This window comes from Corythoichthys intestinalis, chromosome 15 (assembly GCF_030265065.1).
Source record: "Corythoichthys intestinalis isolate RoL2023-P3 chromosome 15, ASM3026506v1, whole genome shotgun sequence".
NCBI classification, from domain to species: domain Eukaryota; kingdom Metazoa; phylum Chordata; class Actinopteri; order Syngnathiformes; family Syngnathidae; genus Corythoichthys; species Corythoichthys intestinalis.
This window is the reverse complement of record NC_080409.1, coordinates 34,054,050-34,077,379: the sequence shown is the minus strand read 5'-3', so window position 1 is coordinate 34,077,379 and position 23,330 is coordinate 34,054,050. Positions and strand designations below refer to the sequence as shown.

The 23,330-nt window shown below is 38.9% G+C and overlaps 1 protein-coding gene across 5 annotated transcripts in view; it reads right to left on the bottom strand.

Moving 5' to 3' along the window:
• Nucleotides 1-23,325, bottom strand: part of LOC130930788 (DNA (cytosine-5)-methyltransferase 3A-like) — a 91,201-nt gene extending 67,876 nt beyond the window's left edge. The window contains exons 1-6 of one of the 5 annotated variants that reach the window (XM_057858923.1): nucleotides 20,817-23,325; nucleotides 19,954-20,127; nucleotides 13,389-13,618; nucleotides 12,220-12,376; nucleotides 4,932-5,021; nucleotides 306-618 (exon numbers count right to left, since the gene is read on the bottom strand). In XM_057858923.1, coding sequence (XP_057714906.1) covers nucleotides 306-618; nucleotides 4,932-5,021; nucleotides 12,220-12,279 — 463 coding nt within the window. In that variant the 5' untranslated portion in view covers nucleotides 12,280-12,376; nucleotides 13,389-13,618; nucleotides 19,954-20,127; nucleotides 20,817-23,325. Of the gene's footprint in view, nucleotides 1-305; nucleotides 619-4,931; nucleotides 5,022-12,219; nucleotides 12,377-13,215; nucleotides 13,300-13,388; nucleotides 13,647-19,953; nucleotides 20,397-20,816 lie in introns of those variants that run through there. The other 4 variants (XM_057858921.1, XM_057858919.1, XM_057858920.1 and 1 more) reach the window with 4 other exon arrangements.
• Nucleotides 23,326-23,330: the final 5 nt, after the last annotated feature.

Below are 23,330 nucleotides of genomic sequence, written 5' to 3'. Positions count from 1 at the left end.
TCAGAGTAGCTGAGATCTGTCATGACAGAACATCGCTTCAATGATATCTGGCGCCATCTAGCGTCCTGAATGGGGTGAGTAGCTGAGATCTGTCATGACAGAACATCGCTACAATGATATCTGGCGCCATCTAGCGTCGTAAATGGGTATAATGTCAAGACCGCGAATATAAGACGACCCCCTCTTTTTCAGTATTATTTCAATGCAAAAAACACCGTCTTATATTCGGGCCAATACGGTAATTATATTACCATGACGGCACAAACATTGGGAAGTCTCGTAAACCAAAGCTTGAGTGCACTCACATTTGGTGGGTCGCTCCAGTTTCCGCCTGCCTCGCTTCTTGTGCGGCGTGGCGCACTCGTTCCTCTCGATAGGGCTCGGACCCCGGACGGCGTCACCGTCCTCTGGCCGGCAGGGGGAGGACAAAGAGGAGGAGGAAGAAAGCTCCCTGAGGATCCTGTTCTCCGCTTCCCTCATCTCCGGCTTTGCGGCATCCACATCAGGCGGTCCGCCTCTGAGGGAGCCGCCTGCATCCCCGTTGTGGAGGGCCGCGAAGGACCCTGGGTGGCTCCCAAGACTATCCTTGTGGAAGGGACCACTGCCGCCACTTTCCATCTGCAAAAGTGTTATTATATTAACCCAGTTTATTTTGTTTTGTTTTAGCACGTTTTTTCCTTTATATTTAATTTTTCTCTCGTATTTCAAGTTCAAATGATTGCTTGCATTGCTTGCTTGCATTGCTTTTAAATAAATAAAAAACAAAAAAAAAAGAAGCAATGGTGTCAATGTGTTTTTTTTCTTGCTTCAAAAGGCACAAAATTGCAAAAATAAAATATATTTAAATAAAAAATATTATAAAAACAGTGAATTAAAACTGCCATTCCTCCATGTTTGCTGTTTCAAATATTTACTAGCAGCGACCGCGTATGCTAAAAGTGGAGTGTGTGGGTGGGGACGTCATCGGAGCGGGAGCGTTCCATTCATATGGTTGCGGGGCAATCCCTGCAATCAAGTCGTTCTGCTTTGGAAGCCTAATGGGGCCGTTTACATGGTGACTCTCCGAGAATACGAAAAATTTCAAATTTGCATTTGCGTCTCCATTCGAACAATGTCGCAATTCCGCATGAAAACGATGTAGTATTCATGCCAGGCCCTAGAGGGCAGTGCAGATTTACAGGGCGACAGAGAATGATGCACTTTGACCCCACCAAGCTCCCTCAGCCCGGAAAAAAATATGCCCGCCCACTCGAAGTGATGGCATTTTTCTTTTGTTCAAAAAGGCGCAAAAATGGAAACATTCAACATATTTAATTTAAAAATATCATTAAAACAGTAAATTAAAGCTGACATTCCGCCATATATGCTGTTTTTAATGTTTAGTAGCACCGCTGTGCACGCCCAATGTGACGTGTACGAGTGCTGATGTTATCGGCGCGAGCGCACCGCGGGGGCCTTTGATATGCATGTCGAGGAAGCCCCCCTCAATCCCCCGCAATCGGATTGTTCCACTTTGGAGGCACGCTTCAGAATTTTTTGTCTTCGCCTTCCGTCTTCGCCAACACCATATGCACGCGAGGCGAGTCCGCTACTCAGTCATTGCTTCTTTGTGTCGCAGAGTCGCCATGTAAACTGCCCCTAAATCAAAAGTTTGCATCTTCACCATCACCATGTAAAGGCGAGGCCATTCTGCTACACAATTGTTGCGTCTTGGTGTCGCAGCGTTGCCATGTAAACAGCCCAGGAGTTACACAAAGGGGCAGTTTACATGGCGACTCTGCGACATGAAGACACAATGACTGTGTGGGGAGTGGCCTCGCGTTCGTATGGTTTCGGCGAAGATAGAAGGCAAAGACGCAAACCTTGGAATCCTGCCTCCAAAGTGGAAGAATTCAATTGCGGAGGCTTGGGGGGGCTTGCTCCGCATGCATATCAAAAGCTCCCACGGCACGGGACCACGCCGATAACGTCAGCACTCGTACAAGTCACATCGGGCGTGCGCAGCGGTGCTACTAAACATTAAAAACAGCAAATGCGGCGGAACGTCGGCTTTAATTACTGTTTTTATAATATTTTTTATTTAAATAGGTTGAATGTTTCCTTTTTGAATGAAAGAAAATGCCATTACTTGGAGTGGGCGGGCATGTTGTCTTCCGGGCTGAGGAGGTCAAAGTGCATCATTCGCTGTCGTCTTGTAAATCTGCACTGCCCCCTAGGGCCTGGCATGAATACTACATTGTTTTCAAGCGGAATTGCGACATCGTTCGAATGGAAACGGAATGAAATTTTTTGTCTTCTCGGAGAGTCACCATGTAAACGGCCCCTTAATTAGCACCTTTCCATCTTCAAGGCTCTGAAAGCTCTGACACTATATCCTCAATTATCTACTGATGACATAGCACCAAGAGCAGACGAGTTCATTGGGCAGGGTAATCAAACCAACAACCTCTGGGTTGGAGAACGACTATTCTCTCACTATATATTTGTATTTCTAAAACATGTTATATTGTCAAGTCAGGGTGTACCCCGCCTACTGCTTATAGTTAGCTGGGCTACGCCCCGGCACCCCCAAAACACTCGTCAGGTTAACGTCACAAAAGCTAAATGAATGAATGAACGGAATACTGTTCAAAAATGTTGAAATGAAATGAATATACTGTACATACATCACAGGAATCATTTCTTTTTCACCTTTAAAAATCATTAGTGACATTTCTTGTAGTGATATGGAAAAAACAAAATAGTAAAAAAATTTTTTTAAAAAGTAACACTTTGTTGTATGCAGTGTTGTTTTCGTCAATGATGACGATAACGAAAATATTTCATCAACGAACAATTTTTTCATGACGATGACGTCACGATAACGCCCTGAAAATGTGTCTTGGGAGGCTAAAACATAACGAAATAGATGCCAGTTGTCTGACGACACGAGAATGAGATGAAAATTCGCCATTGTTTCCGTCGTAAATTAACAATGTGTGACATTTTCTTATTGTATGTGTATTTAGCAGTGTTTGCTCGTGTCACTCATGTGACGTGATGCCCCTTCCCCCCTGACGCCCCTGCCCCACACACACACGAGTAAGCCTGTGCCCATTTCAGGCTCCTTTTGTGAAACATATGTGTCAGGTGCTGCTTGGTAGGTTTTGCTGTCTTATCTTGGCTAATTATGCCATGTTGCTTTAACCTTTAAAGGTCTGTGCTGAGTGATCATTAAACTAACTCGTAGCGTTAGCATAGCATCGCGTTAGCATTAGCGCAGTGACTCGGTTTTCTTCTTAAACTCCTGGTAAACATTTTACATACATTTCGTGGCGTCCAGGTGAGTTTAATTAATTGCAAATAATGTGTTGTTTTCCTGCTGAAAATGGTGATATCCTTGTAGACTCTACAGTTATGTGCTCGTCTGTCATGTTCATTCGAAATTGTTGGAAACCTTTATTTATTCATGGACTAAAACATTTTAAGAATTATCCACTAAAACTACATCAAATTTGTCTGAGTTTTTATTGACTAAAACTAGACGAAGTAGAACACATTTTGAAATGACTAAATTATGACTACACCTAATAAGTATTTTCATCCAAAACACTAAGACGAAAATTAAAATGGCTGCCAAAAACAACACCGGTTTTATGACTAAAAATATTCATAAAATCTAAATATTACTTAAATTCCTAAGCATTGTTAAAAATATTGTCAGTAAACAAATATTTTTAGCACTAACAAAATGTATCATTTTTCGAATGTAAGTGACAATTTTGCTGGATTTTCTGTCCGTTTGTTTTTTTCTTTCTCGCAACATTCAATGCAAGCTTGTGCAGAATGTCGCTTGTATTTGGCAACCTCTAACCACACGCTTATGTCAAACATTTAAAGTCACAGCGCGCTACTTTTTTTCAGTTACATTTACTTAAGTAACAACTAAAGATGCCGATCGATCGGGTCCGATCACGTCATTTTCAAAGTATCGGAATCGGCAAAAAAATATCGGACATGCCTTTTTTTAATATATATATTTTTTAATTAAATCGTTTTCTAATTGTATTTAACGTGACAGACAAAATGTCTTACACTCATCCAGTCTTTAGTTTTGGCTTAAAGTAGGGCTATCAAATTTATCGCGTTAACGGCGTTAATTAATTTTTAAAAAATTAATCACGTTAAAACATTCAACGCAATTAACGCATGCGCTGCACGACCTACTCACGCATTGTTGCGTTCAATCTATAATGGCGACGATTTTTCTATATATAGAGCTAAAAGGCAGCGCAAAATGAGTAGAGAGAATTATGGCAGTCTTTGGAGCCTTTTTTTAATTGGCTAAAACCTTACAACCCCTCTCTCACCAATTAGAAATATCGTGGGAAGCAATGTGGGGAAGCAAGGTAGTAGTTGATCTTTTTCTTAACACCCTATTTTATTTCCCAACGCAGAGAAGATATATCAGTTGGGGCCACTACGCACAGTCATGGTTGCACTTCCCGTCATGCATTTGGGCAGAACAGTTAAATGGCTACAGTATCATTTACTGAAAGCTCAAAAAATACACTAGATGGCAATATTTAGTTACAATATACAAAGTCACATTTATCCTTTAAGAATTACAAGTCTTTCTATCCGTGGATGCCTCTCACAGAAAGAATGTTAATAATGTAAATGCCATCTTGAGGATTTATTGTCATAATAAACAAATACAGTACTTATGTACTGAACGTTGAATGTATATATTCATCCGAGTTTTGTTCATTTTTTCTTAATGCATTGCCAAAATGTATATGATCGGGAAAAATTATCGGGAATGATTGGATTAGAAAACATGATGGGAACAACCCTAGTAACAACCGCTGCCAACCCTGCAAGTCCAAACTGATTGGACGTCTATCATTGTCGATAGTGGTAAATGGCAGGAAAGGGAATTTTGTCCTGACCGTGAGATGTTTGCGTTTCCGTGTCGGCTTGGTCATGTTGTCATCGTCCATACCGGACATCGTGTCTGTCCTTGTCATTGCGTTATCACCCTGTACACAAAAACAAAGCTACGTTATACATTGACGTAACACTCACGGTGTGAAAACATTTGCTGCTAGGGTTTGTGTAAAAACGCAATGGTGGAAATATTCCCGATCCTCTATTATAGACCCTACCCACGTGACGTCACAACTCCTTCCTCCTGACTGGTGCCGCCCATTTGTCCGTCAACACATCATGTTTACCTGTTACGGCTACGTACATTCCTCCAATTTTCGACGTGTTTTTCTGCTCGTTAACATTAATAATCAAAATGGTGAAGGCGTGTGTGGCGGTCGGTTGCAATAACAGAGAAGATAGACGGAGAAGACGGAGAGACTTGAAGTTCTACCGGATTCCGAGAGACCCGGAGAGAAGAGAGCGAGATGGGCTGCTGCAATTCGACGAGAAAACTGGGCTCCAAACGATTACCACAGATTATGTAGTAGTCATTTTATATCTGGTAAGATGCATTTAATATATATTTAGAGGGTTTTGGGCTGACAACCACAATTAAGATCATTGCTAGGCTAATCGCCGACAACATACACGTATGTATGTAGTGAGAGTGCTATTGCTAAACCATATAAACATTAAAAGCCCTAACTCCATTGACAAACGACATGAAATACATTAGACTTGACAGTGGATGTTAGCAATAACAAAAGATTTTGAATTGAAAATTTCGTAACTCACCTTTCCAAGCACAAGATAGATTCCTGCCGAATTTTCGTGGACGAGGACCTGTTTCACCCAACCAGCAACGAAGTATTTATAAGCCTCCAAGCTCTTAAAGTTTTTCAAACTTTCGTGAGAATAGGCTGATTTTGTGTGGACAAGATAGTTGTACATATCAGGGTAGCTAGCAGATGTCAGGCAAATACGGCGGAGACAGCGGGTCGAAAAACATCGATTTAGGCATCAAATATGGATCTGGCGAATGGATAAACTGAAGCTTTTCCACATAACGCCTTTTATGCAACGTATCAAGTGAGTTTACGGCATCCGAAAGCACCGGGTCTTCCATGAAATGCATTATAAATTGCTCAATCAATTGAGACCATTGATAATACAGACACAAAATGACGGACAAGGGGGCGGAACCATACAGCGAGCACGTGATTTTGTAAAAGTCGGTGGGTAGGGTCTATACGACACATATGTGACACTTGCAGGGCCTTTATGTTAAAAAGGCTGTCGTTTAGGGGTCTGTAAACTATGAGTATGTAAACTAGTGAGCTCAAGGGTGACATGAGATAGTTATAATAAAAACAATCATCGTTAAAGTTAAAATACAGTATGTGGTTGAACGATGAAAAAACACGCCATCATTTCCAGGTGGATAACATCATATGGCGAGTTGGCTTAGCCCGCCACCACATGGCGAGCTTCACAACATTACAACAAACAAGATGCCATTTTGACACTCATCTTCAACCTTGTTTTGAAGGAGGGGACGGAGAAAACAAACAACTAGCAGGGAGCAGGGACAGCGCCTGGGGTTACTACTACCGTGCAGACCGTGCGCTACTTTTCTCAGAGTAGCCGCTGATTAAAATTGTTGCCTGGCAACAAGGGCTGTAATGTGTAATGGGAACGTGGCAGGAAGGGGACACAACCTAATCCCAACATGCCACTGCGTGCCATTACTGTGCCTAATACAGGAATTTATTATCATAATTTCAAAGCGGCATATATGAGGTGTATAGGATGGAGAATAACAGTGGCCTTGACATGAGCGATAGAGTATCCTATAATACAGCAGGTCAGTTTTTAAAAAATCAACGCAAAAGCTTTGGACAAACAATGGACCCTTATGACAATTTTGGAAAATAATTGCCTTTGGTCGCACTTATCATAACCAAATTCCATGGGAAAAAAATGTAAATTTGAAAAAAGTTAAAGAGAAGCAAAGGAACTTATATACCGTAATTTTCAGACAATGAGCTGCTACTTTTTTCCCCTCATTTTGAATCCTGCGGTTTATAGTCCAGTGCGGCTTATTTGTTGATTTATTTGCGTTAATAGGTACAGTAGCACTATATTTGACAGTGGCGTCATAAGTCTGTCCTAAGACCGTCATAATTATGACATGACACTGTCATGGGCATAAATAGATGCGTATGACAGATGTCATTAAGTGTAATCCAGCTGATTTTGTCACCAACTACATTTTTCTACAGCTCAGATCTTTTACTTCTCTTCAAAAGTGAGATAATTTGACAGATGACACTAAATGACATCTGTCACGAGCATTGGTTAATGCTCATAAAAGTGTCATGTCATAATTATGACAGTCTTATGATGGCGCTGTCAAAAAAAAAAGTGTTACCTTAATAGTAGTGTAAATATCCCATAAAACAGCGAGGACAGCTGCGGTTTGCGGTGCAGATTATTAATGAACAAATGCCGTTTTCGTGTCAAATTTAGGGGGGTGGCGGCTTATTGTCAGGTGCGCCTTTTAGTCCGAAAATTCACGGTATATAGTAGGATGTACCCTTAAATCAAATTTGGTATAAAGTGTTCTTGCCGATCTTAACTAAATTCTATGCAACTAAATCCAGGTTTTGTAACCAAATAACATTGAAGAAAATGCTAATATTCAACAAAATCAGCAAAGCCAATTCAAAAGCAATAAAACTTGCTTATCTTAACTAAAGTCCTTACAAAAAGCCGTTTTGTAACAAGATTCCATAAAAAAAGCTAATTTTAGAAAATAAAAAGAAACTCTAAATTTGGTATTAATTGGTCTTGTTGATCGTAACTTGACTCCATGCAAAATAAATGGAGTTTCTGTAACCAAAATACATTAAAAAAAAGGTTAATTTTGGTAAAACTCATCAGAACCAACCCAAAAGTGAGAGGACTTTGAACCACGATAAGACCTTAAACCAAATTTGGTAAAAAAAATAATAAATAAATAAATAAAATTTGCCTTTGTGATCTTAAAAAACTTGATGGAACCAAAAATAAGTTCAACAAACTAAAATTGTTAAAGGGAACTGCGGACTTAAATACTTGTAGGCTCTAATAAGCCACAATTGTTCATTTTTACTATAATATGTTATTAGAAACACATAAAATGTTACCTACCAGTGATTTAAAAATCAATAATATTTAATACATGTTTTGACCTATGGAGGGCGCCATGTTTAACGCGCGCAATGCACGGAGGGGGTGATGATGTCATGGGTTGTAGTGGTAGAATAGCTGTGCTCTATACTAGCAAAGCTAGTATGACGACTGTCATGATTTTGTCACTTTCTGCTGCTGCTCAGATTGTTTCATTATTACACAGCTGTGGGATGAGTTCCCAACGTTGTACCTGCATCCAATTTCAGCTCATCAGCAGTGTCTTTAAACCGATCCTAGGCAGATTGCCGAGATGTTGACTTGTTGTCAATTGACAGTTTGTATTCTCTAACCCTCCGTTGCTGTTTTTTTCATTTGTCTGCCTCTCACCTTGGTTTTCCTTCAGGTTTTTTTAATTGATCCCGACCTCCTGTCACGGACCCTTTTTTTATCCCCCTTTTTCGCGATCGCGGGTTTTTTGTATGTTCAAAAAACCCTTGTACGCTCTCCCTCTGTTATCCTTGTCTGCTTGCTTCCGCATTGGCGGACCGTAACAGATTTGTTGGTTTTCACCTGAGGACTTGTTCCTGATTGTAGCTAATAGATCAATAAACAATACACATACTATCGATGTAGAAAAATGTTACCACAATTTAATGCAATTTAATTTTCAAGTTAATGTTACTAAGCAGTGCGGTCTTGAATGCTACCTGCATGCAGCGACAATGCGGGGTGGAATAAAAAGAGAATCACGTTTGCTTACAATGGGTCTCACGTGCTCTAAGTACAAATATTGTGCACGACAGTCCTCTTATACCTCATTGTGGAAAATAAGGCGTCATTATAATCTTTTGGCCAGAAAATGATACAAATAGCCAGCAATCAAACAATTTAAGGCATTCATTTATTCGTTTTCCGTGTCACTTATCCATCCTAAGCATTTATTTACGCCATATTTATGTTGCATATGTATGTTTATGATGTACAGTGAAGAAAATAAGTATATGAACACCCTGCTATTTTGCAAGTGCTCCCACTTAGAAATCATGGAGGAGTCTAAAATTTTCAGGTGCATGTTCACTGTGAAAAAAATAATCTAAAAATAAAAATCCAGAAATCAGAATGCATGATTTTTTAACAATTTATTTCTCTCTCTATCTCTATCTTCACTGTAACTTCTTTATTTGACACCTTTTGGATAATGAGAGTCCAACTATATGTAAAAGAGTGCTTATTCACCGCCACAAAAGCTTCGGGAGAAACATCTGTTAAATGCGCAAAATCTGAAAACACCAGCAGGACGATCATCAATTTAGACAGAGCTCACATGACAAAAATACGATGGGTGTTGACCCGGTTCCGAACGGCGGACCGACCGGCGAAGGCGGCACTCTCCCGGCCACGGAGGCAGAGCCCACTAAACGTCTCGGTTGAGGCAAACTGCTGTGTTTCACTGTATATCCTAATCATATGTAAAGCACATGGCAGCTGTGGATGCTAAAAATCTCCATAATTAAATTGGAATAAGTTTGATCTGCATACAAAAACTGGAGTTGTTGACAGCTGTCACTGTCACTAGACCAGGGGTCTAGAACCCAACATGTTGAAAGAACCATATTGGACCAAAAAAAAAAAAAAAAAAATACAAATATGTCTGGAGCCACAAAAGTTTAAAAGGCTTATATAAGCCTTATAATGAAGGCAACACATAATATAATAATCTATATTAGCTATATTATAATTAGCCTACTATCAATATGAACGTTGGCTACAAATATATAATGAACATTTTTTGATTAAATGTTTATTTTCCCTGCAGTACATCCTATTGAGAACGACACACCACGTGGCAACTCCGTTGTACGACGCAGCCTCAAGTTTAACTTGATTACAATATTAATGAATCTGAATGTTGTGTCATGTTTGTCCTCTGACCGAAACAATATTAAACCAAAAAATACATTTCCCTCCCACATCTTTTTCCATTTTCAAACATTTTTGAAAAAGCTCCAGCGCTAAAGAGCCGCATGTGGCTCTAGAGCCACGGGTTGCTGACCCCTGCACTTAAAAGATTTGCCACATGAACACTACCGGTTTCGTCCAAACTCTCATCTCGTCTCATCCCGTCTTTCCTGTTTATTTTGCTTTTGCTGCTCGTTTTGTGAAATACCAACAGTGCTGTCCTGCTCATTAATGCTCCTCTCGGGTTCAAACTGAAAGGGCTGAACAGACGACATTTTGCATCATACAAAAGCCCGGCAGCGCAACCCATTCACGTCACCGCCCTACGACGCCAACGACACTGGCGACCTAATAGTTAAACTAATTTTACCAATTTTTATTAAAATGAAAACATCAAGAGGGATTTTAATATCAAATAATTATAATTCATACTAACTATATCTTTTAAGAACGATCTCTTTCCATCCGTCGTTCCCTTTAAGATTTCTTCTTCGACCCAAGCTAAACCTCTCCACCGAGTTCAGTAAAATCAGAATTTTCTTTTTTAATTATTTATTTGGTTTCAGAAATGGCTCATATGAAAGCTAAGACCCTCCCAAATGATGTTGAATGTATATTTGTTTCACAGAAAAAAGATAACATTTAATGAAGACATAAAGGTCAAATTTTGGCAAGACAAAAGTTTTGTCACCTACAGAAAGTAGTGTAAAAATTGAACAAAAAATGTACTTCAAATACAAAAATATGTTACATAACATAAGCAAATTAAGTAGAGGTGCTGTGAGATTCAAATTTACTATTTTGTATGACTTCCATGGGCTTAAAGGACTGCATCCATGTGGTTCGGCAAGGATTCATTATTGATGAAGTCATCAGGAACATCAAAGAAGGCAGTCTTGCATGCCTCCCAGAGTTAATCAACATTCTTGGGTTTCGTCTTCCATGCTTCCTCTTTCATCCTACCCATGTCTGGTGACTGGGCTGGCCAGTCCTGGAGGATCTTGATCTTCTTTGCCTTGAGGAACTTTGAGGTAGAGATTCAAGTATGAGACGAAGCACCATCCTGCTGCAGAATTTGTCCCTTTTTATGGTTAGGAATGTAAGAGGCAGCTAAGATTTATTGATATTTCAGACTATTTATGTTGCCTTCCACCCTGCAGATCTCTCGAACACCCCCATACTGGATGTAACCCCAGACCATGATTTTGGCACCACCAAACTTCACTGTTTTGTGGCAACAGGTGGCTTTTTCAGATGAATCTTCCATTGAATTACACCACAGTCGGCGCAAATATTGCAGGAGACCTACTGGATTCCGCATGGATCCGAGATTGACTCAGATTTCAATTGATTGCTACAGTGAGTTACAGAAAACAGTGAAGTTTGGTGGTGGCAAAATCATGGTCTGGGGTTACATCCAGTATGGAGGTGTGTGAGAGATCTGCAGGGTGGAAGGCAACATAAATAGTCTGAAATATCAATAAATTTTAGCTGCCTTCCTAACCATAAAAAGGGACAAATTCTGCAGCAGGATGGTGTTCCATCGCGTACTTCAATCTCTACCTCAAAGTTCCTCAAGGCAAAGAAGATCAAGATCCTCCAAGACAGGCCAGCCCAGTCACCACACATGGATAGGATGAAAGAGGAAGCATGGAAGACGAAACCCAAGAATCTTTATTAACTCTGGGAGGCATGCAAGACTGCTTTCTTTGATGTTCCTGATGACTTAATCGATAAATTGTATGACTCCTTGCCGAACCCCATGGATGCAGTCCTTCAAGCCCATGGAAGTTATACAAAATATTACATTTTGATCTCACAGCACCACTACTTAATTTGCTTTTGTTATGTAACATTTTTGTATTTGAAGTACATTTTGTGTTCAATTTTCACACTACTTTCTGTAGTTGACAAAACTTTTGTCTTGCCAAAATTTAACCTTTATGTCTACATTAAATGATCAATCTTTTTTCATTGAAACAAATATATTTTTGTACATTCAACATCATTTGAGAGGGTCTTAGCTTTCATATGAGCCATTTCTGAAACCAATTGAATAATTAAAAGTCAGGTTATTCGCAATTGTTTCTACAAAATGGATAAGTGACAAGACTTTTGTCAGGGACTGTACTTGGAGAAAAAAACAATTGCTTGTATTTGTGTGTGTTTTCTTACCATTCTGTTTCCTGTCAAGTCGGAGCCTTTAAAAGCAGCCACGATGGCATTGGACGGCATAGTGAATGAGGCAGGATAAGGCGTACAGAGAACTTAGAGAACAATTAAAAATCAAAAAGTGAAGAAAATATGAGATGACTCTCTCTTCTCTCCTCTCCTGGAAAAGAATAAAAACACACGTTAATCCTTTATAGGGCACTCATTTAGGTCATTGACAGGCTGTCCTCCAAGTTTAAACGATTTTGAAGACTATAGTTGGCAATGGCATGCATTGAGGTAAATACTATGATTTAAAGAACAAAAAACAAAAAAACGTTTGTGTTATTGGGAGCCACAGCCAAAGGGTTGTTTCAACATTTTATGAATTTATCAATTTTTTATCCATAAAAAAATATATATATATATTAAAAATAATGGGGCTCGCAGGGATGGTGGAGCCTATCCCAGATTACCATATAAATAAAGGGTTAAGAGTGTGCAGTTGTTTTTTAGTTTAGAAGCCTACTTTTAAATCGAAAGCTGACATAGACGGCGACAGACGTCCATTTCGTTTAAAGTGGGAATGAACATTTCAAATGATCGCTGTCAACACCGCCCAGTTCAAATGAATTGGTCGTCTATCGCCGTCAATGACACTGAAACATGATCTATCAACCTTATTAGCTGAATTGGATGGGACGTCTATCACCGCCAATGGCAGCGAGTTATTACAAAAAAAAAAAAAAAAAAACGCACAGGTGATTTGATCTCTCGCATAGCGTTCATTCGGATACTAGCGAGTATGTATCAGAAGGTGTCATCTTTGAAAACATTTCATTCAAAATAATACTCCAGTAATATATATATATATACTGTATAATGGGAGAGAAGGAAGGAAGAGGGTGGGGGGCTTGGGGGCGGGTCTCCAGTGTTCCTCAAACAGGCCTTGCTTGTCAGCATTTACCGATTCGCAGTTTTCACTTAAGCTGTCAAATGTAGACAGCAAATGTCACCCACCTCTAACAGCAGTAGGGGAACCGGCGAACCCCCGTGCCCCAGCCGTCCCCTCCTTGCTTCCGCCTCAACGTGGTCCTTTTCCGCTTCCCCGACACGATGCCCCCCTACTCCCTGTTCCTTCTTCCCTCCCCTCTCCAGGCCGTAAACTGACTTAAGGCAAAGGAACACGTTACCCGTTGTCCCCCCACGTCCAGGGATTTCCTCCGTTTTTGTCTTCCTCCTCTTTCGTTTCGTCCTCCCGGGGCCTCCTTCCTTCCTTCCTCTCTCTTCTCTCCCCGTCCTCCGCCTCCCCTCGCCGGTCACAGTTCCTCCAGATGCTCGGTCGCTCTCTCGGTTCTCTCTCTCCGCTTGTCGCTGACTGCAGCGGGGTCGACACGCTGCCTTAGTTGAGCGCCGCTGGGTCCTGAAGACCGCCGTATTGACAATTGGCACTAGATAGATAGACATGCTTTCCCTTTAAAATTAAATGTCTTTAAAAAAATTATTCAAATCAAGTTACACATTTAAACAATAATCGTTCAACAAATACTGGTATATTTAGTCACGTTTTGTCAGGCGTGAAAGTGGGCCAGAACGGTCAGGAATGCAGTTCCGGTATAAGATTCAGGGCCGGAACACAGTTCCGGAATAAGTTTTAGGGCTGGAATGCTGTTCCGGTACACGGTGCTTTAAATCCGAAAATATGACAGCAAGTGCCAAAATGCTATGTAAAAAAAAAAAAAAAAAAAAATGCTAAGCTGCCACACATGCATTTCATCTCCAAGAAGAAAACAATCTACCAACATCAGATTTACATACAAAAATGTTAACAACAAGCATAATAAAGTGCTTGTGTTGCATAATCCGTTTCCACCGATATTTATTATTTATTTTATTCCACGGACGGCACGGAGGTTTCCCCAGCAGCTGCAGTTATCTGAGTCTGACGATGATGAGTCAAATCAATGTGCGATTGCACGCAGCAAAGCAAAACGCCTGGACTCATTTATCCGTTCAATTGGCTGACATACTGACATGTGATCAGCAGAGATAGTTAGCTCTGATTGGTTTAAATGTGCATGTTTTCTGGAACAGCAAAAAAAAAAAAAAAAAGGGTTGTTGAATTGATGCGACAAAAAAGGGCAATGCAAAAGAAAATGGATCAAATCTTTAAGAGCAGGGAAAGAGTTGAGGAGGCTTATATATCATATTTTAATTAAGTTTAATTTGCTCTAATGGGGAGGTGCAGAACATCTTAGATGTCAATGTGCACTTTGGACTTATATTTCTTCATTTATGTTAGACTATTATGTTACTAAACCCTATCTTTATCATTAAAAAAAGTAAATGTTTACATTAACTTCAATTTTAATATACATCCTATGTTCATAAGTAGTTAAAAATGAGATTTGGCATTTAGTATGTGAGGAAATGAGGAAAAATAAAAATTAGGAGATGGAGGATGGGGTTATTGCTGTTTTTATGAACTTTTATTTTGCAAATCATTTTTTTTTTAATGCAATTTTGAATGAAAATCAGTTTTGTAAGTGCTATTGAAATAGCTGTGCCAAAACATTTTTATTTGCATTTCAGTAATTTTAGGAGGTTTGACCCCCCCCCCCCCCAAAATAAATAAATAAATACATAAATAAACAAAATTTCTAGCTCAGTGGCAACCTTCACGTCGGAGATTTACGGCAAGAAATTCTAGCCACTTTCATCCCTGCATTTACTAGTATACGGCGGAAAACACAGACAAGTCTGAAAAAGCTGTTTCTGCTCTTGCACCCCTCTTTAAAACAAACTGCTGTATTTTAAGGTAAAAGAACTGTTGTGTTTGATAGAACAATAAGTCTATATGCTGCCATAGCAGATTCATGGCGCATTAAGCCACCGAACTATTTTTAATTTGTCCGTTTTACCCTGGAGACCCCCGTTTACAGACGTCGTGCAGGCGCTTTTGTTTCAGCCCAGCCATACATGTCTGTCATTTTTAGCTTAGTATCAGTAACTGATGTCTAATATATAGTTTAAATACCGTGTATATACATATATATATATTAGGGCTGTCAAAATTATCGCGTTAACGCGCGGTAATTAATTTTTTTAATTAATCACGTTAAAATATTTGACGCAATTAACGCACATGTCCCGCTCAGACAGTATTCTGCCTTTTGGTAAGTTTTACACTTTACAGCAAGGTTTTTTGTGCTGTCTAACAGCGAACTCTTGTGGTCGCTTTGCGACATGGTTCATTGCTTTCTTGCCATTTCAATATGGCTGCACGACGTCTCGGGCTGACGCCTACGTTGTAATGTTGTGCTTATATGATCCTTGGACAAGATTTGTCCGTAAGTGTGGTTGTTGTAAAGAATGTACATATTATGTTAGTAAGCGAAATGTTATATTTTTTGTATGAGACGCTTTTTGTTTATGTTTAGTGAACCTGTATAGCGTGCTAAGTAACGTTGTTGCTCATGCAATGCTTGTGTACTTTTTTTTGTAGTTTCACTACGGTCTAAAGAGGACAGTGGTTTGAGGCCATTTTATTAATAAATCAGATGAAAAAGGAAGAAGTCTGATTATTAAGGCGTCGTTCACTAGCTGTCTAGCTTTGGAAAAAGTAGGCGCTTCGGAGTGAGGACAGCATTGACAGATTTAAATGACAGTAGAGTGAAATGCCCACTACAGTCCTTATGTACCGTATGTTGAATGTATATATCCATCTTGTGTCTTATCTTTCCATTCCAACAAATTATTTTACAGAATATATATATATATAATTTACAGAAAAATATGGCATATTTTATAGATGGTTTGAATTGTGATACGAGGAGAACGGAGTTTATTCAACATGGCTAGTGCGAGACACACTGTTGTCAATGACTCGTGTCGATGTGTTTTAGCTCATTTAAAACTGAATTTACCGCGGATTGGAACATATTCTCGGCTTTCCCGTTCGCCATCCGTGTTGTTGTAGAGATGACTTTCGGCGCGCAAAAGTGATGTTGCTCGTGAAGAACACGTCACGCAAATAAACAAATCTGATTTGTCGATTGATTTTGTACATACTCGAGAGGCTGTGTCCCAGACTTTTCTCTCAGAGTTTGAAAAATACAGGGAGAACAGTCTGGCCGTGCCAGGCAAACACTCAGTTGCCTTGACATTTTTCCGAGTAAGGCCAACGACGTCATGCATCAAGAGAGACAATAGCTAATTAATATGCTCACTCGCCACCCTGTGGTCTGGGGTGTGAATTGCAACCTGTCAAAATGATGGATGGACTTCAGTTTTTTCCGTCACCGTTTTAAAAAACCGGTCAACGACGGAAAATATTCGGTTAACGCGACCCCTGATATATATATATATATATATATATATATATGGCGGAAAAAACTCAGGTGACTTGAAGTTCCGCTCTGAGACCCCCAATTTAGCCAACTTTCAAAATTGTCCGATATGCACGTGTGATACATCATTGGAAAGCTTAAGATCTCAATTTTCTGGGGAAGAAATTTTTTAAACAGGAGGGCATTTTCCCCAAAAAAAATTTTTTTGGGGAAAATGCTATCTGGAGGTGAGAGCACGCGAGAGCAGAATTACAGACGCCATGACTTTAACGAGATATTATCGCGTACTTACCTTGTTTCGATCTAAAAACTCCCTGTAGCATGTATCACTGAGTGTCAAGACACAGCTGTGAATGGCCACAGCTGGATTTTTGAGGGATTTTATGGGTGAATCATGGTAATATAACAAGGGTCGTGATGCAGAAATCGCAGACATCAAGGAGTGGTCGAGGTTTTCTTTTTCATATATTTACCTTTTTAAATGTTTTTTTTTACCAATTTTTCTTTGTTTCGATCTATTATTCATCATCTAACATATCAGAAAAAATGCGACCGAAACAAACAAAAAATACAATTAAGCAATAGTTATGAAGTAAATATCCGTGACTTTTTTACAGACGCCATTTTTTTCATTGTGACGTAAATTGTTTAAAAGTTTAAAATATGCGAGTGAATCATTTTTTAAAGTCGTTTTTTTCCTAAATGAAATATTAGACATCAATTAATGATTCTAAGCTAAAATGACAGACATTTTGAATAGTAAATCATTTTGAATAATAAATCTAATTAATTACCTCTTTTTTATGGCTGGGTTGAAACAAAAGCGGTTGCGCGACGTGTGTAAACGGGAGTTTTCAGGGTGAAACGGGCTAATTAAAAATAGTTCAGCGGCTTAATGCGCCATGAATCTGCTATGGCAGCATATAGACATATTGTTCTATCAAACACAATAGTTATTTTGTGGCTTAAAATATAGCAGTTTCTTTTAAAGAGCAGTGTAAGAGCAGAAATTGCTTTTTCAGTTTTGTCTGTCTATATATATATATATGTGTGTGTATATTTATTTATTTATTTATTTATTTTTTCACTCCAGGGGCATTTCCGGGGGGGCAGGGGTGGGCAGTGCCTACCCACAGACACGTTCTGCCCATCCAAACTGGATGTCGTACTAACGGCAGTCTGGGCACCGCATATGGAATCCCATTCATATAGTACTGATGTGTTCTAAGTTTTAACTTTTAGGTTGTTACCTCCTCTTTCACCTTTAAAAAAAAAATGAAATGAAATGTTGGTTTTGTTCCTAGGGGGCGCTACACACATTTACACTTACTTTGATTTTTTTTTTTTTTTTTTTTTACATTTTATCAAAGTTTTCACCAGTGTTCCCCTGGCTGTTTAGTTTGGTGAGTTTTGAAGCATTCTGAGGGGGTCAAAATAGGGCTCAAAGCGTTGGCGGAACAAAAAATGACTTGGCGCTACATAGTATATTTGGAGTTTGTTTTTACACGGTATCAAATATTCCATATACCAAAGAATAACTATAATAATAATTATAATAATAATAAAACCGAGGAACCACAATAGGTTACCTAAAAAAAACATTGTCACCTGCATGTCCATCCTGTTCAGTTATGTATGTGTTCTATGTCAAATAAAATTAAATAATTTTATCTCAAGGAGAAAACAAAACATGTTTTCAGGTGTAGTAGCCCTACGCTGGATTTCAACCTACCAGGAGGGCATTTAAATTTGTTTTTCTTTTGAAACAGTAAAACCCTAACGGGAGGTGAGAGCATGAGAGACCATAATTAAAGACACCATGATTTTAACGAGATTTTATCGCGTACTTACCTCTTTTCAATCCAAAAACTCCATGTAGCATGTATCAATGAGTGTCAAGCCACAGCTGTGAATGGCCACAGCTGATTTTTTGGGGGATTTTATGGGTGAAACATGGTAATATAACAAGGGTCGCGATGCAGAAATCGCAGACATCAAGGACTGGTCGAGATTTTTTTTTTTCACATATTTACCCTTTTAAACGTTTTATTTTCAAATTTTCTTTGTTTGGATCGATTATTTATTATCTAACATATCGGAGAAAATGCGACAGTAACAAAAAAAAAAAAAAAATACAACTAAGCGATAGTTATGAGGAAGATATCCGTGACTTTTTTACAGACACCATTTTTTCATTGTGACGTAATTAGTTTAAAAGTTTAAAATATGCGAGTGCATAAATTTTAAAATTCTTTTTTTTTTTTTTTTTTTATAACTAAATATTAGACATCAGTTACTGATTCTAAGCTAAAAATGACAGACATTTCGAATAATAAATACGATTGCTTAGCTTCTTTTTATGGCTAAGTTGGTTGCGCGACGTCTATAAACGGGGGTTTCTAGGGTAAAACGAACAAATTAAAAATTGTTTGGGGACTTAATGCGGCATGAATCTGCTATGGCAGCATATAGACATATTGTTCTATCAAACACAACAGTTCTTATGGCTTAAAATACAGCAGTTTATTTTAAAGAGGGGTGCAAGAGCAGAAACTGCTTTTTCAGTCTTGTCTTTGTTTTCCGCCATATATGTGTACGGGTGTAGAAGCTTTAAACAGTTTCTTTGGAGTGTCCTTTTAGCGCATCTTAACAGAAGAACTGTTTGTATGTGACCATGTACTGTGTGTTCCTTGAATGATGTGTGAATAAACTGAATAAACTTAAAAACTAAACAAAACTATTACAGTGCCAATTCAATTGAAGTTGGGATACTGTATTTGATAAATTAATTATAATTTTTTTTTTTTTTTTAATCACTGGCCAGCCCAGTCACCAGACATGAACATCATTGAGCATGTCTGGGGTAGGATGAAAGAGGACACATGGAAGATGAAACCCAAGAATGTTCATGAACTCTGGGAGGCATGCAAGACTGCTTTTTTTGATGTTCCTGATGACTTCGTCAATAAATTGTATGAATCCTTGCTTCCGTAAATGATAAATCTTTTTCAGTGAAACAAATATATTTTTGTACATTCAACATCATTTGAGAGGGTCTTAGCTTTCATACAGGGCCATTCCTGACCAATTTGGTACCCTAGGCAACATATTTGTTGCCCCCCCCCCCCCACCCCCACCCATTTTCACCACATATATTTAAACACTCACACTGAAAAACCACATACTGTAATGTCTTTCTAATTTGTTATATAAAAAGACAACAACGAACAAGTGCAGAAATTAAAAGAAAAATCCTCTAATAACTATTCAAAAGTCCCAATAAAAAACACTTAAAAAAACAAATGAATAAAATACAATTCTTATTACAACATGATTAACACAAACCTATATAAAGACACACAGAACAATTTAACTTTTTTTTTTCACCTTTACCTATAACCTTACTCACCTTGTCTTCACTGATGCAAACGCATCGATTGCACTTTCATATGACAGTTGTTTTGGAAGGTGCACTTCTTTCCTGGACTTGGTGGGCTTGGACTTGGTGCTGATGTGGATAAATTCGCTGTAAAAGATGGCCCAGGATGTACAGAGGTAGAAGGAATATATTTCAGAAGAGCATCTACAAAGAGAAGAAAGTGGAATGTCACATTATATTAGTCAAATAGGTGTTGATTGTGAAACCAGGATGACCTAACCATAATAGCGCCTAAATTCTTGCAGCCTGTGTACCTGTCTGTTGGATCCCCCACTATCTTTGATGGGCGTAGTTAAAAGAAAATAAATTCTTGAAGCACTGCAACTACACAGGACTATCCAATAATAATGAATTAAATAATATATGATAGCAAAAAAAAAAACAAAATTTTGAATATTTTTTTTGACACATTTCCTAACAAATGTTTGCATTTAAATCCGTGGCACTTTTAGTCCCCCATACCACAGAATTTGAAATGATTAATTGCATATTTAATGGTGTATTTATTTAATTAACCTTGGCACTTTTAGGCAAGGCAAATTTATTTGAAAAGCACAATTTAACACAAGGTAAAAGTAGTTCGGATCTCAAGACAATTCTAGTCCCCCATACACTTTGTCCAAATTTCTCTAAAATGGGAGGGGGAGTAAATTTAACTGAAACGAATCCACAGATGGCTGAATACTAAAAATATTTCTGAAACAGCCTGGATAATGATACAGTATAATTTTGCTTTAGCAGTAAGTCAAATAAACTCTGTGTAAATAACCGCTAGCTTGCAGTTGCGCTAAGTACACATGCTTATGCTGTTGAAAAAAATCATCACAACAAACCTCTGTTTTTCTTCACGTTTATGCTCTGTTCCTTCTTTTTCTTCTGACCCGGAGGGCTTTTGTCTTTTCATGAAGTTGACTTGTCACCGTAACGTCGCTCAGTTGCGGAGGCTAAAAATAGCACCCTCAGGTGGCTCGCTGGTGACCTGGGTGGTGAGATTAGGGCAGTGGTGTCCAAACGTTTTGCAAAGGGGGTCAGATTTGGTGTGGTAAAAATGTGGGGGGCCGACCTTTGCTAACGTCCTTTATGTAGAACAAAATATTTAAGCAAATTTTAGCAAGCCATTCTGTGTGTCACATTTGCTGTCTTTTTTTTTTTTTTTTTTAAATTACCTTATTTTTTGGACTATAAATCGCAGGGTTTTTTTTTTAATAGTTTGGCTGGGGGTACGATTTATACTCTGGAGCGATTTATGTGTGAAATTATTCACATTATCATATCATTTCACATGTTATTTTGGTCCTTTGGAGTAACACTTATGGTTTGGTAAACTTGTTAGCATGTTCTTTATGCTATAATTATCTGAATAGCTCTTAACATGTTACGTTAATGGATGACAATCTTGGCGAAAAGTATTGCCTAAGCAGCCTGATTTAGAATTCCCCTCAAGAATGATGGGAAAAAAACACTCATTGTCAATTTACGATCATAAATATTCTTGTAAGTTAATTTTATTGCTGACACTACGTTTCGGGGTCATCAACATGTTGTGCCACCCCTGCCCCAGAAGTCAAACTCCAAGTTTTGAGGGTTTTTTTTTCTTTAAAATGGAGATGCAGTGAGACATTTTAAGTATTTCGTCAAGTTCATTCCAGATCTGTGGTCCTCTGCACAAAATGCCAAAGCTTGTACACTGTAGCCTTCTTTTTTTCCAGTGATTTGATTATTTTCTTCTGGTAGTATAGCGGCACTGCTGGCATCCGCAACGTCGTCATTGAGTGGAAGAGCATTCCAGTGGCAACCTATGAAGCTCTGGTCAACTCCATGCTCAGGAGAGTAAAGGCAGTTCTGTATATTAGTGGTGGTCACACAAAATATTGACAGTTGATATGTTGTACTTTATGTTAATACTGACAACTTTCACTCACTTTTGTTGCCAGTGGTTTCGATACACAGTATTAATGGCTGTATTTTGAGTTATTTTGAGGGGAAAATAAATCAACTCTATTAGATAAAATGCACACAGACTACTTTGCATTGTGTCAAAGTGTCGTTTTGTCCCATGAAAAGATATATCTGCAGAAATACGAGGGGTGTACTCACTTTTGTCAATTCTACATAGGGCTGCAGTGCGTACTGGATTTCATTCCAACAAAATAAGACCACACCTTTTTCACCAATCTGGTGTTTTACAAGTGTAATCAGTTGATTGCAGTCAGGTGCTGCTTATTTTAGCAACCCGCGGCTCTTTAGCGCTGCCCTAGTGAAATTTACCTTGCACAAGAGTTGCAAATCACTTTATTCAATCAACAGTCGAGTAGATTTTTATTGAAGAAAAATGGTAACATAGGGAAACTAAAATGGCAGTTGAAGAGAATACATTTTATGTGAGCAGTTACATAATCTGATGGGTTACATGGAGCCAAACTACGGAGCCCCCCGGGTGCCAGGATAGAAAAAATAAAAAATCATAGCTAATCTGTACCCACAGTTTACTAATCTGTGGGTACAGTTTAGTAATCTGCCCACAGATTAGCAAACTGTACCCAGTTTACTAAACTGTACCCACAGATTACTAATCTTTACCCACAGTTTACTAAACTGTACCCACAGTTTACTAATCTGTACCCACGGTTTACTAATCTGTACCCACAGTTTAGCAATGACCCGGAAACAGTAGTCACCAATGTTTGGCGGGGACTCCGAGTCCAAACGCTGAGGGTTCGACCGAGCAAGCATCTGAACCATTTGCCCTCGGCGAACAAAGAGGTTTTAAAAAGCAACCATTTCACGTTTTTTTGGGTAGGCGTCTTTCAGGTGTCATCAATCAATATGGCATGTTGTGTTTGCAAATTTTCTGTGCTGCTGTCGTGTCCGTGCGTGCTTAATTCAAGTAGTGTTCATTTGTCAGTTAGCTATTTTTAGTAGCCACATTAGCGGCTACTAACACACAACATGCCATATTGATTGATGACACCTGAAAATGTAGACGGCTACCAAAGAAAATTTGCAATAGTTACCTTTTAAAACCCCTTTGTCCGCCGAGGGCAAAAGGTGCAGGTGCTTGCTCGGTCGGTCCCTCGGCGTTTTGAGTCCCTGCCAAACATTGGCGACTACAGTTATTCGGGTCATTGCTAAACTGTGGGTACAGATTAGTAATCTGTGGGTACAGATTGCTATACTGTGGGTACAGATTATTAACCTGTGGGTACAGATTATTAATCTGTGGGTACAGATTGCTAAACTGTGGGTACAGTTTAGTAATCTGTGGGTACAGATTAGTAAACTGTGGGTACATATTAGTAATCTGTGGGTACAGATTAGCTATGATTTTTTTATTTTTTCTACCCTGG